The sequence below is a fragment of the Hydractinia symbiolongicarpus genome, chromosome 10 (assembly GCF_029227915.1).
Source record: "Hydractinia symbiolongicarpus strain clone_291-10 chromosome 10, HSymV2.1, whole genome shotgun sequence".
NCBI lineage: Eukaryota > Metazoa > Cnidaria > Hydrozoa > Anthoathecata > Hydractiniidae > Hydractinia > Hydractinia symbiolongicarpus.
This window is the reverse complement of record NC_079884.1, coordinates 24,459,263-24,475,380: the sequence shown is the minus strand read 5'-3', so window position 1 is coordinate 24,475,380 and position 16,118 is coordinate 24,459,263. Positions and strand designations below refer to the sequence as shown.

The 16,118-nt window shown below is 34.3% G+C and overlaps 1 protein-coding gene and 1 long non-coding RNA gene across 2 annotated transcripts; one reads left to right on the top strand and one right to left on the bottom strand.

Moving 5' to 3' along the window:
* Nucleotides 1-1,960: 1,960 nt before the first annotated feature.
* On the bottom strand, nt 1,961-2,389 carry LOC130612996 (sporozoite surface protein 2-like; the record flags this gene model as incomplete). The annotated part of the gene is made up of 1 exon (XM_057434322.1): nt 1,961-2,389. A coding segment is annotated over one exon (429 nt), but the record flags the coding sequence as incomplete, so codon positions are not given.
* Nucleotides 2,390-13,398: 11,009 nt separating this feature from the next.
* On the top strand, nt 13,399-15,317 carry LOC130613117 (uncharacterized). Its single transcript, XR_008975600.1, has 2 exons — nt 13,399-13,486; nt 15,087-15,317. It is a non-coding gene; the product is annotated as an uncharacterized LOC130613117 (long non-coding RNA).
* Nucleotides 15,318-16,118: the final 801 nt, after the last annotated feature.

Genomic DNA, 16,118 nt, shown 5'->3' with positions numbered 1-16,118 from the left:
TATCTCTCTCTGGACGATTTTTTAACGAAAAGTCACCAAAAGTCACCAGACAAAAGAAATATGAAAAATTTGAAGGAAGGGAGCTCCTTCCGTTCTTTAACATGGATAGAGTTAGCATTTTATCACCATGATCTAATTCCTTGCCTTTTATTTGATAGACGAAAGAACTGACGTTTAGCGGCCGTATTAGTCACACAAGTCACGTGATTCGCCTGACCTTATATAGAGAAAATATATTAGTATACCTGGTAATTAGTTCACTGTTTATTACGCAGTGTGCACTTCACGACACAAGTACATGTTTTTGCAATTCAGCCACCTTATTCCCAGGACATTTTGCCTTCATGATTAATTTGATAGCTCCCTCCGTAATAACGGTTCAGTAGACAAAAGACCCTGTGTATGAGGATGCTAAATGAGATTAAGTAAATAAAAAATGTTTAAGTATTGAAACTTAAGAGCACACTACTTTCAATGAGCAACCAAATCCCGTTCATGGAAGCAAAAAAAATGAAAATGATTTCAATTTTTGCTACAGATTGGAAAAAATGTGGTTAGTAACGAATCAAATTTAAGAACACAATTTGTACAGCCAATCAAATTTGAGAAAATAATTTACACTCCTCCGTTCTGTGAGTTGATATGAGTTTTCCGGTCAGTCTCGGTGTTTCTTAATTTTCCAGTAAGGTCATGCTGACGGCTTGCTCATACTCTCTTGTCGCAAAATCTCGCATCACTTGAGAAAAAAATTCTTTGGGAAAAGTTAGATTCTTTGTTCCCGACGAAAATTCTCTATCAATTGTTTCCGTCAAATGAATTTTCTATATAATTTTTTTTCCGACAAATAATATTCCACGACTAATGTGCCTAACTAAAAGGACCTCATCCAACCCCGTTACCAGGTACGGAGATGTCCCATTTAGATATCACAGACGTAGAAAAGACCTAGAGAGGAGGCTGGGGACTATTTTGGCTATTTTTTCCCTCTATTGATCAGAAAATTCCATTTCAGATAAATAATTAAATCAAAGAAATTTGATAGAATAGAAAATTCCAATGTTGTATACTACCCAGGAATATATTTGTCGGGAAAAAAAAGTGACGAAATTTTCTTCCATTTTGAGCATTCGTTATTTGCGTACCTTGCGATCCTCAGGTCTCGAGTGAAACACATATATATGTGCATTTTTAGGCGAAACTGATCGTATTAAAGAGACTGTTTTTTTCTGGGAGTCTAGGTCTTATTTTTCACATATATCTATTTTTAAACGAAATTGATTGTACTGTGGAGAATACTCTTCTTCTCGGAGACTAATAAATAAAAAAAAGAAGTTCAATAAGGAGAGCCATGAAATTGACATGACTTTACAACTTGGCGGCAATTTCTGAGCAAGTGGATTGAAACGCAGTGGCCCTATGAGAAAATTATTTTGTGACTCAAAGTAGAAGCAGAAAAAAACCTTCAAAGTTGAGAAAAAGGTGAGGTAAGTAGCAAAAATTGTGTATGAATATTTCGCAAGAGAAAATATTTTCGCTAGGAAAAAAATAAATTTGGTAATTCTATAAAAAATATTTCATAAAAAAAAGGATAGAAAAGTTTCTGTAAAAAAATATTTTTCAGGAAAAATAATAGTCTTTTTTTACTTGTTTAAAAGTTGTTTCATATTCTGAGAAAAAATTTTTTGCTAAAAAGTTGTATTAAAGGATTATTTTTAGCGGGAACTAATTTTCGCGAGGATTTTCGCGTATTTATAAAGTAACCATTTGGGAGAAATTTTGGTGAAAAACAATTTAATGATTTTTCTTGCAATGGAGGTATGCTAAAATTAGAATTAACATAACACATTTTTATTAATTTTTGACATTCCGGTTTAAGCCCCATGAATGATAGAAAATCGACATTTTTCAATTTTTTTAGGAAAAAATTGGTGTTGTCTGGTAATCGAGCCTTCGCATTATTCTATGTGCTATGAAACACACGAACAACCAACTGCAACATTTCGTTGTTTTTCAGCAGAAACGAGTATATAGGTAAGCATATTTTACTCTTATTTTTGTTATTTATTTGTTTATTTGTTTGTTTATTTTTGGTTTGGTTGGGTTGGTTTGGTTGCTTTGGTTGCTTTGGTTGGTATGGTTGGTTTGGTTGGTTTGGTTGGTTTGGTTGGTTTGGTTGGTTTGGTTGGTTTGGTTGGGTTGGTTGGGTTGGTTGGGTTGGTTGGTTTGGTTGGTTTGGTTGGTTTGGTTGGTTTGGTTGGTTTGGTTGGTTTGGTTGTTTGGTTGTTTGGTTGTTTGGTTCGTTGGTTGGTTGGATTGTTTTGGTTGTTTGGATTGTTTTGGTTGTTTGGTTGTTTGGTTGGTTGGTTGGGTTGGTTGGGTTGGTTGGTTGGGTTGGTTAGGGTTGGTTAGGGTTGGTTAGGGTTGGTTAGGGTTGGTTAGGGTTGGTTAGGGTTGGTTAGGGTTGGTTTGGGTTGGTTTGGGTTGGTTAGGGTTGGTTTGGGTTGGTTTGGGTTGGTTTGGGTTAGGGTTGGGTTAGGGTTGGGTTAGGGTTAGGGTTAGGGTTGGGTTAGGGTTAGGGTTGGTTTGGGTTGGTTGGGGTGGGGTTGGTTGGGGTGGTTGGGTGGTTTGGTTGGGGTTGGTTGGGGTGGTTGGGGTTGGTTGGTTGGGGTTGGTTGGTTGGGGTTGGTTTGGTTTGGTTCTTGATCGGTTGGTTAAATGATTGGATTGTTTTTTTGCTTGTTTGTTTCTCCCATTGGTTAATTTAAGAACTTGATTAGTTTGTTTCTTTCTTTTCTGTTGATTGGTTGTTTTCGTTATTTGTTGTTTTATTTCTTATTTTTCGCTATGCATTTGCATTTTTCAAATTGTTTCACCTATAATTTTTACTTTAATGTTACTATGTCAAACACTAATTATGTTTAGATCGTTTGCGAAGAAACATTGTATTTACAACAAAAAATTAGACGAAAAATGAATAGTCAAACAAATTGCCTAGTGCAGATGAAAAAGAAGAAAGGAAGTAGAAGAAAGATCGTAAAAGATAATGAAAAAAAAAATTTGATGCTAGCAACAAAACACCAAAAGAAGGATCAAATCAATGACCAGAAAATATAAAAGTAAGAAGAATGAAGAAATACATCAAGTACAATTTTTTTCTCCTTTGTTTCTATTTTGCGCTTAAGGTAAGTTCCTAAGTAAGTAGGCAGGTAGGCAGGATTGCGCGCTTAAGGTAGGGAGGTCTCTAAGTAAGTAGGCAGGTAGGCAGGCTAGGTAAGAGACGCGTCTTTCATTTTCTTAATCTATACTGCTTACCTTTCACTATAAGTTAAGTGGTCTCAAAAGATAAGCAGTTAAGCAGTCAGGCGTGTCTTATTTATTTGTTTATTTATTTTTTTTTGGTCATGCTACACATCCTACGTTGTGCTTTATGGCAATGTCATAAAATGACGTAGCAGTAAACATCGTTATGCTGTTCTATAACGCGCACGTGTTTTTAGGTGTTGTTTGGAAAACATTCTTTGTCTTAAGTTTACCCCGCAAACGAAGGTATTCTGAATAAGCTTCTTTTAATATTTATAAAGATGTTATGTCAAACAAAAAACAACCAAAGAAAAATAATATCAAAACGTATTATTTAAAAAGCTTATTCGGAATCATGACAACTGACAGCAACCTTCGGACGCCCAAGTTTGTTTCAAAAACATGTTTTTGAAACAAACTTTTTTTGTTTTATTCACACACACCAAATGTCAGTTGTCAACACATTTAGTGTACTGGTAAGTCGTACATTTTTTTACACCAAGAAAGAAGAAAGAAAACAAAGAAAGAAAAGAAAGAAAAAAAGTGTGAAGAAGAGAAGAGAAAAAGAAGAGAAAAGAAGAAGAAAAATATTGATTACATACAGGTGCCGCCTTTGTGACATTTAAAGAATTACTTTATGGTTAAACAAATAATGTATTTATTTGCCGAAATTCATTGATTGCACTGAATGAGGACTTAAAAAAACGTGTTTTTCCGACGATTTAAGGCCGTCGGGTCTACGGACCTAAAACATAGTCGAATATACGAAGCAAATATCTACTTCAAGGCTGTCCTGACTAGGGACTTAAAAACGTAAATATCAATTTGAAGGCTGTCATGACTAGGGACCTAAAACTCATAAATATCAATTTAAAGGCCGTCCTGACTAGGGACCTAAAACACATAAATATATTTGAAGGCTGTCCTGACTAGGGACCTAAAACACATAAATATCAATTTAAAGGCTGTCCTGACAAGGGACCTAAAATACAGAGAGTTTGGAAGAAGTAGTTGTTTTAGTATTACTATATGGTAGAAAGATTTTAATTGTTGGCTTTTTTTAATGAGATGAATGGCAATATTCAAGGTACCTTACATTATATTACAAATCACAACCCAAGAGCTGAAAGAAAATGTAGTCAATAATAACCGTTGTTCAATTGGATTTTGCGTAACGCATTGCCCTTGAGTTGTGATTTCTTTATTCTATTGAGAGGTTTTGCGTGCGCCCATATGTTTGTGGATATTTATTATTATATTGATTAACTTATGCGGCGTTTGAATAAGTAGAGTGGGTGGGGGGCGGGAGAACCCGGGGTGGGGGGACAGGAGTCGATGCGCGTTTTTTTAATTTATAAATTATTATTTTTATTGTGTATGCGCGAGAAGTTTTCGCTGTTGTTATTCTTGTGTATTATAATACCACCGACTAGTTTGTTATAGAAATTGCGTACAGTGTTAATGAACACTACGGAATTTCAGGCCCCTAAAATTAAGACAAAGTTGGTTTCAAAACAACACGACACCGGCGGCGATTTTTTGTTTTTCTCTATTAACTTTTTGCCGATTTGTCGAGTTTTCTTCATTCGCGTGTTTTTGTCATTTTTGTATCAAGCTTTTTTTCACCAAGACGTGCTTTGCATGACACACACCAAAGTTTCTCCAGAGTAAAAAAAGGTTATTGTGATAATTTAAACGTTATTGTGGCAAGTCAAACGAGTGTGTCGAACTTTATTTTAGTTACACTTCAAATTTTTTATTATAGACTGTCGGTCTTTCCAATAATATTGTGGAACTGAATGTAAATATGTAACATAAGATTCAACAGAGAAGTCTTGCACGTGTATTGATGATAGATGCTTGATAAACATCTTGATTGGTATGAATTCTGACGAAAATCTATATTTAATGGAAAAGAATTATGACAATTTTATGATAAAAAATGTAGCTTCTTTCAAGTAAATCGGTACGTATAAAAAGTAAGTATGGTTGTAACTACTACAGTTTTAATGAGTGGTAGGTAGTCATAGTGTAAATGTCTTCTTAAGAAGAGTTTTAATTTGAAACGTAGATTCTTCCAAGAAAATCGGTACGTATGAAAAGTATGTATGCTTGTAACTACTACAGTTTCAATGAGTGGTAGGTAGTCTTAATGTAAATGTCTTCTTAAGAAGAGTTTTAATTTGAAAAGTAGATCTTCCAAGAAAATCGGTACGTATGAAAAGAAAGTATGCTTGTAACTACTACAGTTTCAATGAGTGGTAGGTAGTGTTAGTGTAAATGTCTTCTTAGGAAGAGTTTTAATTTGAAACGTAGATTCTTCCAAGAAAATAGGTACGTATGAAAAGTAAGTATGCTTGTAACTACTACAGTTTCAATGAGTGGTAGGTAGTGTTAATGCTTGGAGGAAAGAATACGGAAGGAGAAACAACTTCATTTCTGTACGCTTTAAATGTATTGAATTTTCTATTGTTTTTAATTTCAAAAGAATCAGTGCGTGAGGTGCTCGACCGAGTCTTTTACGCAAAAAAATGATCAAATTCCATGTTCTCCTTTAATAGGGGCTAACTTTTTTCTATTGAAATCTGACTTTAACACGCTGCAGGCACGTGATATTTATATGGAAAGTGTGCCTAATATAAGTCGGTAAACATTGCTGTTAAAAACTTCAACAATACGTTTGGAAATAAGCGTTTAACCATGATATTAACCTATTTTTGCAGGCTTGAGTATACCACTTTGATCATGAAAAACAATATAGATAGATATGCGCCGGACGTGTGCCGACAAAATGTGTGCTGGATTAATGTTTATTCTAACTAAAGAAATAACTTCTTATAACAGAACGTCGTTTTAAAACGAGATATAAACTTTTTCTTTTTGTTTACAAAAGTGTCGAGCATGTGCTTCTTCGCTAATTATGTTAACATAAGAACAAAAGAAATTTTACCGATTTCAATGTGGCTTCTTGTATTGGTATTATCATCAAATTCATCATCAAATTATCTAATTGTTTTTATAACCAATCATAGTTGCGAATTGTTATTCACAAATAATTTAGTCACACAACCGCCAAAATTTCAAATTAAGTTTCTATACAGACACCTGCTAGAACCTCACGCAGTGTTTCAATAGAATTAAAAGAGTTGTTTCTCCTTCCGTATTCTTTCCTCCAAGGTTAATGTAAATGTCTTCTTAAGAAGAGTTTTAATTTGAAAAGTAGATCTTCCAAGAAAATGGGTACGTATGAAAAGAAAGTATGCTTGTAACTACTACAGTTTCAATGAGTGGTAGGTAGTGTTAGTGTAAATGTCTTCTTAGGAAGAGTTTTAATTTGAAACGTAGATTCTTCCAAGAAAATCGGTACGTATGAAAAGTAAGTATGCTTGTAACTACTACAGTTTCAATGAGTGGTAGGTAGTCTTAATGTAAATGTCTTCTTAAGAAGAGTTTTAATTTGAAACGTAGATTCTTCCAAGAAAATCGGTACGTATGAAAAGAAAGTATGCTTGTAACTACTACAGTTTCAATGAGTGGTAGGTAGTGTTAATGTAAATGTCTTCTTAAGAAGAGTTTTAATTTAAAAGAATGGAAACAATTCTGTGACTAAGAAACGTAGATTCTTCCAAAAAAATTGGTACGTATGAAAAGTAAGTATGCTTTTAACTATAAAATTCTTTGTTGCTTTTTGTTTCAATTCCTTTGATCGGTCTCTGCATTTATCGTTTTGAGGTTCGGAGTGTATATAGTGGGTTTATGTCAGACGTTTCAATGAGTGATAGGTAGTCTTAGTGTGAAAGTGTTCTTATGAAAAGTTTTAGGTTAAAGAACCGCAGCAATTTTGTGACCATGAAATTTTTTCAAGAAAAACGGTACGTATTAAAAGTAAGTATGCTTGCAATACAATATCAAATTGCAAATTATTTACTTTCATTTTTTAATTTCTTTCACAATGTGCATTGCATGATTATATTTAGTAAGTTAAATGGAATTGCGAATTAGGGAAAATCACCAGTTGCATCAATTAGTTGTATTTGACGGCGTTTCGACCGTACAGTGATGTACAGAATTAATTTTGTACAATCTTAAAACGACTTACATAGTTTTTTCGTAACACTGCATACTACAACAAATCACAACCTTTACGACATCAATTTAACTGAATAGTTATCACACAAAACGAAAATATTGTTACTTATGCTGCAGAAACATACATCGTCTTTTCTTAACAAATTACAAACCTAAACAATCGCCACGCACAAAAAATTCTAATCAAACCATGAATCAAATGCAATGCTACAAAAATAATATTGTAATTAAAATTGCAACAGCTTACACAGTTTCTTTCGTCAGACTAAATGTCCTAACAATATACAAATATTTGAAACTTCAATCCAAGTAAAATGTTTCCACAATGGGCATAAAATATATGGTCACATACACGGCTTGTTAGTTACACAACATGCTATAACAAGTTACCAAATTTAAGACTTCATTTTAAATTAAAAAAGCAGTATTAGACAAAAGAAATATTGTAAACCAATGTCAAAAAAAATTACACAGTTTTTTCGTATCACTACATACTACAACAAATTACAAACCGTTAAGACTTTAGTTGTACTGAAATGGACTAATTTTTACAAAAAAAAAATACTAGCCAATCTTCATAACCATTGCACAACTTGTTCGTCACACCACATGCTAAAACAAATTACAAACTTTATAAACCAAATTCAATTTTAGCGACATGCACACAAAAAGAATATCAAACGCGTCAATACTTGCGCAGTTTGGTCGCAACAATGCATACTATGCAGACATGAAAGACTTCAATTTAAGTGAAATAATTATTAGCCGAAAGAACCAATTCTGAAAAGACAGAGCTGATTAGTAACAACTGCATACAATAACAAAATACAAAACTAAGAGTGCGTAAATATGCATTTACAAACTCTCCTATCAAAGAGTGTAAATGTTTGGACTAACATAAAAACAAAATGATACAACATAATTATACCAGTCCCTATAAATATAAACACTATAAAAATCTCGAAACTTAACCTTCACAATCAATAAATTTATTATTATTTATATTTATTTTTATTTATTATTAATTATCATCAAATTACTGGTAAGCATTGCGTACCTAATTTTCCCCTGACGCACTATAAAAAAACGTCCTATCAAACCCTTTTTACACAACCACGCTTTATAAAAGCCACAACACTCAGTTAAACCTCACCTTTTCATAGAAAAACAACACTCAAAAACCCGACCCTCAATTAAAATCAAGACACTCGATAAAATTCCGACGTTTATAAAATCTCAACTACAAAAGCCCCAAACACCCTAACACTCCATAACAAAACCAACACTTCATAATAACTCCAACTCTCCCGAATAATCCTAACTCTTCGTAACAATCCCAACGCTTCACAACAACCCCAACACTCCACAACAACCCCAACGCATCATACAACACCATAACAACCTCAACACTCCACAACAACCCAACACTCCATAACAACCCCAACACTCCTTAACAACCCTAACTCGCCAAAACAACCCCAATGCATCATACAACACCATAACAACCTCAACACTTCAACACAGCCCCAACACTCCATTACAAACTCAATATCCTAAGAACCACAACTCGCCATAACAGTCCCACGATACATAACAACCCCACGTCTCCCTAACAACTCCCATTACAAACCCAACACCACATAACGACCTTAAAACTTCATAACAATCTTAACACTAAATAAAAACTCAATTCTCTTTAGGAACTCTCCATAACCACTCCAACTCTTCCTAGCAACTCACCATAAGCACATCTCATAACAACCTCAACAGCCCATAACAACTCCAACACTGTATGACCCAAATTTTCATAACAGCACAACACTCCTTGACGAGCCAAATCTCTATAAGAACTTAACACTTAAAACTCCATTACAGCTATAACACCCCAACACAGCCCCAACACCCCATAACAAACCAACGCCCCATAACAATCCCCACACTCCATCATGACCCAACTCTCCCTGACGCTTCATAAAACCGCAATAATCAATAACAACCACAGAAAATCCAACATTCCATAGAGACCTCGACACTGTAGTAAAGAATAAACCGCTTTACTTATGTTGGTATGTGGTATGTGGTATTATTTTTATTCGTGTCGTTCGTTGGAAATATTGTCTGTTATGTTTTATTTGAGGGTGGGATAGAGCAACTGTATGTAACGTGTTTGTTTGTTTGTGTCGTGGAGTGTTGTCGCAGGGTGACAAAAAGGAAGTATTTTTTAATTTTAATATTGAAGCGTACGATTGAAAGTTCAGAATTTAAAAAAAAAATGTAACGAACATCCGTCCTAAAGAAAATGTTTTTGTCTTTTAATCATGTCACGGGACTGATTGTTTTTGTTGTTGCTCGGGTGGCGAACTGCAAAATCCGATGACTGGCCTTCCCGTGGCGCAGTTTGTTAAGCAAAGTCAATTTCTATTTATGTTCTTCTTCATTACTGTTTTTATAATTACTTCCAGACATTATTACTTTTTGTTATTGACTTTGTGAACCAACAGTCACGGTAATACTTTACATTAAGAAAACCAAGGTTTAGAAAATAATTATTTAATTTTTCGTTTAGAAACACTGACCAGCGTACAAGCATTTAAAAATTTCCATTTTTGCGTACAAAGTTTATTTTTTTGACGTAATAGAATGCAGGCATTAACATAGTGATTAGGATTTTTCCATGACTTTGCAGGATTAACGGAATAAAGCTGTACGCAGCCGTTCCCAAAAATACTATTCTTAACTCACATGAAAATCCATGCCTGTTGATAACTTTACACATTTCTTCCAAGAACAGCTGTCTTGGGTTGGGTTTAAAAAGCTGTCTAAATTGTGAGAGTTAAAGTTTTAGGATTATAAACCAATAAATCTGGATTCAATAGTTTTAAAATGAAAATAGTAATAAAAAAATAGATACTCCTGTCATTCTCACTTTACTTTCACCCTTTTTTTTAACAGGCTCAAATCTTTCAAAACACGCAGATATTTGTATGCAACAACAACACGGAAACATAAACAGCATTAAGCTTCAGTTAAAGTTTTGTATTGTTTAGAAAAAAGGACGTTTGAGGACCTTATGTTTCCTACAAAATTGCGCTAATAAGTAGAAATAGGCTGTTCAGTCACTTGACAATTCCTGCCGTTAAAAAAAAGCTTGGCGCGGTGGTAATTAAGAACTTCAAATTTTTTTAAGGTGAGCATATGGGTACCTTTGGTTACTTTTCTTGCGATAAACCAATTTAGGCCGATTTATGTTGGTTACCTATGTAAAGGTAGATGATTTTCTGAGGTAAGATGATGAAAAGATGAAAATCCCGGTTTCTGCTTGAGTAGGTTAAAAAAATCAGGTTTATAAAAACTGCATATTATAAGAAAAAGTACTAGATGCTTATGCATTTTCTTATTATGTATTGACGTTCTCTTCCTATATTCTTATCACTTTTGGCCATAATTGGTCTTGTAATTTGGCGCATGCACAATAAAATTTTGTAAAAATATACGACTTTGTCATGTACTATTTATCTTTATCTTTATTCCTACTAAATATTAGCCCTGCTTGATTATTTTTTAGCAAGTTATGTTAATCTGCATTGTACCATCATTTTGACTATTTCTTGAGTACTAAAATACGCTTTTTAGGGCCGAAAATATTGTCCGTGTTTTTATGGAAGGATGCGCAAGAATTTGTCTAATTTTGGACTCCAATTAGGTATCTTTAAATGTTTATAACTTTGTAACGAAAAATGTTTGAGAGTTAAATGACTTCTTTTTGGAAAGCTAAAGAATAGCTCTTTCATTCTGGCAGATTAACTAAGCAAGCAACTACGCCGTTAAAAATGGCCTGAACAGCCTAGTAGAAAGAGCGCGTTAAAAATCAAGCCCAACAGGATAGACTCAATTCTGAAAATATAAAAGTAATGTTTTTACAGCGATTTTTACGAAACTTGAAAGGTAAGTATATGATAGCGGCTATTAAAGATATTTTGCTGTACTAGTTACCCTGAAAAAATCAATGGGAATTCGAACGTCAAGCAAAGTCGAAAGAAATTTATTACATTTATAATTTGCAGTTTGAAGATTTCTCGCTAGTCTAGCATAGCCCGGTTTTGGCCGACAGACAGAAAGCGGCTTTTATTATATTATATTTATAGATCCTTGATAAATTCACGGATCCATAGTCTTTCGCACATTATATTTCGCAAGTCCGTAGCATGGCTATAAATTGCCCAGAGACAGACTACGGCTATTTACAATATGGAGTACCCTATCGGGGAAGAAACTGGGGAGAATGTTTGTCAGGAAAAATAAATAGTCGTACAAAATTTTACCCGGCGACCTGGCGTTTAAGCACCGAGTTATGCCACAATTAGCTGTGTCACAGGTTGAGCGCTAATTGCAGGTATCCCGTGTTGCACATCCGGTTTGGGACTTTTATTCGGTGTGTCACAAATCCAGTTAAGTATTATTATCATTCCGACTGAATATTTATACAGGATAGAGCTACTTCAGTGTTAAAAACACTGTTATCAAGGTGGATCCTGTGTTCTGAATGTATACATTAGGTGCTGTGGATCATACCACGGACCTAAGCCACTCGCCGTTAAACTGCTTTTCAACGTTGAACATCAGATTGAGTGATTAAGTGCAGGTATGTCGCAAATCCCATCAAGTAATTCAGGTGTGATGTATTTTTCAAAGTTTCCCGCAACTTTAGCGGAAATAAAAACCTGTTGCTATCTCTTCATAACCCGGTAAAAAACAGTCTACCAGCTTTTTGTTAATTTGTAGGATTTGCGAAAATTAAATAATTAACCGTGAGTTGTAAGTTTAGCACTTACAAACCATACTGCATTTAGCATCAAATTGATTGAAAATGATTTGCAGCCAACTGTATTTAGGCTACATTAACCCTATTGGGTCCGGGGTTTTTCGAAGATACTATGACCGAGGGGGCGGATTCCGCCATATGATTTTTCAAATTGAATCAAAACTTGGCACACTTATAGTACATCATAAAAGGAACAAAATGGAGGCAAAAAATTTTTGCTTGCGTCAGCACATTTTCTGTGACGTCATCAGCAGCTTGAAAATTGTTAATAATGCAACTATCTGTTTAAAATTTAATTACTTTTGTTTTAGAGCGAATTTTTACATTCTGTTTGAAGTTTCTGAAAGCTAAATAAAAATTTTTTAACATATCTTCCGGTTTTTACATGGAACGGATAAAAAATTGCCAAAAATTGCCCGAAAATCCGTTTTTTTTCCAATTTTCGGTTAAATCCGACAAAATCGGGAAATTGGATTAGTCACGTGTCAAAATTATTTAAAATGATTCTTCTTTATGAAACAAAGTTGTGTTGCAAGTTTCAAGTTCTAAGGATAATCCTAAATGGAGTTATTGCGAAGCAATTGAGCTTTGCGAGCGAAGCGAGCGAAGCGAAATTGTGGAGCACGTTTGCTACACGCGAGGTATACCAAGAGAATTATTGAGATTCTCAAAATTTCGATAGAAAAAAAATCATATAAAATCAGCGTAAAGAAATAGGACTGATATTTTTGCACATAAAGCTAGGGTATTTTTTTTTCTAATAAAACAAATAAGTTTGGACCGAGGGGTTAAAGTATAAGTTTAGTAAAAAATGCAATAAGTATGGCTCGTACCCCCCCCACCCCCGGATTTTGACCCCCCCCCGTCTTTTGGTCCGGATTATACGTCCGCCGAACTTGAACACACAAAGAGGAATATGCCGTGAACAAGAAACGGTAGTCGGCATTTTAGACACGTATATTTTACAGACCCAAAATATGCCTTATTTCTTTGTATTATAGCTAATTATGGTATAAATAATTAATTAATTACTTTGCAATTTTGCTTCTAATACTATTATAGTTGTATTTTAATGAAACATAATAGTATTAAAACGGTTTTCTTCTTTTGAAAAAATTTATTGCTAGTCCTGTTTCTAATCGACTTTACTTGTGTATTTTAAGCTTTTTTGTTGCTGTGCTTTTTCTAAGGTACCCATTCCTAAAGAAAAATTGAAGTAATTTGTACAATTAAAACGCGCCGAGCTGTGTTTTATTTTATTGTTTCTAAGAGGATGTAAGAATACAATATTATCAATTTTAATTGGTTTTATCCAAATCAATGTAAGGCTTAATCACACAAAAGGTAGCTAGCTAGAGCTCAGTTTTGTATAAAAGAATTGAAAGTAATTTGTAGAATACATATGGAGAAGCTGTATTACTACCTAACTGATAGCCAGATATAGGAAAACCTGTAGCTAGGGCGCAGACAAAACAAATAGCTCTGGGCGCTAGAGTGAGCTGACCAACCGTTTTTTATCATTTTTTATTTATTATATAAGTAACCTGTTTCAGTAATTAAAAAAATATCCACTTTTGCCATCAAACCAACAGCAATGTAATTGTCAATAGGAATTAGTTTTCCGTACACCCTCCCTGAGAACAAGGTTTAAAACGACATTAAAACATTAAAACTGTCATTAAACAGAACTTCAAGGATGCCCAAGCCGCACCACGTCCTCTAAACCGTGTGGGCATCTTTGAAACTGCTTGTAATTTTAGAACAAGGGTGCTGATAAGCTGCATACGCCGTATAACGTGCAGGCGTTTTTGGGCAAGTTTAGCGTTTTGCAAAAAAATTGAAGTATTCACCCGAAAAAACCTGCATAGACCATAAAGTAAACTATGTGGTAGTAAAGTTCTTAAAAGAACTGTTTTTGATGGTTTTTAATAAAATTTACTTGATAAATAACTTTTAATTTTTATTAACTTCTTTCTCTTAAAGCATCTTTTTCCAACTATCGTCCACAAGGTATGTTACAAGAAATTGAATTTTGAAAATGCTCCAAGCAAGTTCGGGAAAGTGCGGGCGGTTTTGGAAGACAATCACTAATTTAATTGGAAAAGTTGCCCGAACTCGCCCTTATATATGTGGCTGTTTGCAGCTTATTGACACCCTCTTATTTTAGAATATTCTCAGGAATAATAGACCAAGAGAAATTACATCACAGTTTTTTGTCCACCGCCCACGTGTGTTTGAGAACAACCAACATAACAAAGTTCATTATTTTTTAAATTATTTGTGTAAAAATTACTATTTCATTCACGATAAACCATTTGCCAGTCATTTTATTCGCCCAACAAAGAATCCTATCCAAGGTGCTTTTCTATTAGGGCTGAATTTAATAATTGACATGGTTCAGCATAGTTTTTAAAAGGGTCTGATTGCAAAATATGATTGCCAAAGTTCAGCACTTGTAATATTTGTGTATTTGTGTACTCAGCTTCTAAAACACACACAAGAGACATTATAATTTCCTCTGGGTGATTACATTAATGTTGGTTGAAAAAAAACCGAATGATGAGAAGCATATGTTTTTAAATGGGTCTAGGACAATAAACTTATTTAATTTCCCTTGGCCTTGCATCAATCAAATTCTGAAAAAATAAACACTTCTAAATTATTTTGTCAGATTTGGAAACTGTTGGTATGGTTGGAACTTTGCGTATAAAATTAGTAAAGTTGCCAAATTGTTTAGTTTTTTTCTTTTATACTTTTCCGAATTAGCCTTAATTATTTATAAGATGAAAAACAGTGCTTTCAATTCCATTGACTTGGCCATCCCTTAAAGGCACTGGAAGCTTCACTATATGAAAATGTTTTCTTTTTCTTTTAGATTGTGTACAATGGGAGTGAGTGATGTAATCTTCTAATGCGTGTGGTGAAAAGAAGGCGAATCCGTTATTGTTTTTCTGCCCAAATTTGAAGCTATTTAATAAATCTTGATAAAGTTAAAAAACTGTTTTGATTTGTTTGTTTTTGTTTTAATTGTTTCCCGTGAGTTTTCGAAATTCGTTCCAGCAGATTCTGTGGCTTCTACTGCCGGTATTTTTACGTGAAAAAAATACTGTTTTGTTGTGACGTCATTTACGAAATCGTTAACGTTAGGACCAACTTCTGCGGGTAGTACAACTCGATGTATCACATATCTTTCGGAATACTGCTAAAAGTGTAATTTTGTATTGCGCTCTTTACTTTTACCATTCTGTGGGAAAAGGCGGTACAAAATTTTAACACGCGTTATTCGTTTTTGTTAGTTTCGCGTAATCTAATTTTCTCGCACATTTTGAAAAGAATATCCAACGCACATCAAATACTCGCGCAGTCTATTCGCAAAAAAACTGTTTTTGAGCAACGAATTGTTCCGCAGAGCGTTCATTTTCCTACCTCGTCCCCAGGGTTCTTCTATGTGATATTCAATTTTGATGTATTTCCGAAGATGTTAGCGCCAATTAAACAAGAAGCGCTAGGGACAAAGTATTGGATAGTTTAATTTTGCTTGCAATTTGCGAAATGCTTCGCAACCTTTTTTTTTAATTTCTAGTTATATTTTCCCCAGTATAAGGATTTCATAGAGATTTTAGGGGTAGTTTCGAGTAATGGCCAATATCAAAGCCTCTGAAAGGTATGGGACCTAAAAATTTTGCATGCAGGTGTCTAATAGATAAATGTTGAAACTCAGTAAGTATCATAGCCATATAAGAAAGGAGTTATTAAAAAGAAAACGTCAGGGGTCGGAATCCGCCCCCCCCCCCCCCCCGGACCGAATAGGGTTAACGCTAGCCGCATCTCCATTTACAGCTTACTTAAAAAGAATCTGAATGGTGAAGATAACACAAATAAAAAATGTTCGCTTTTTTGTGTGTAA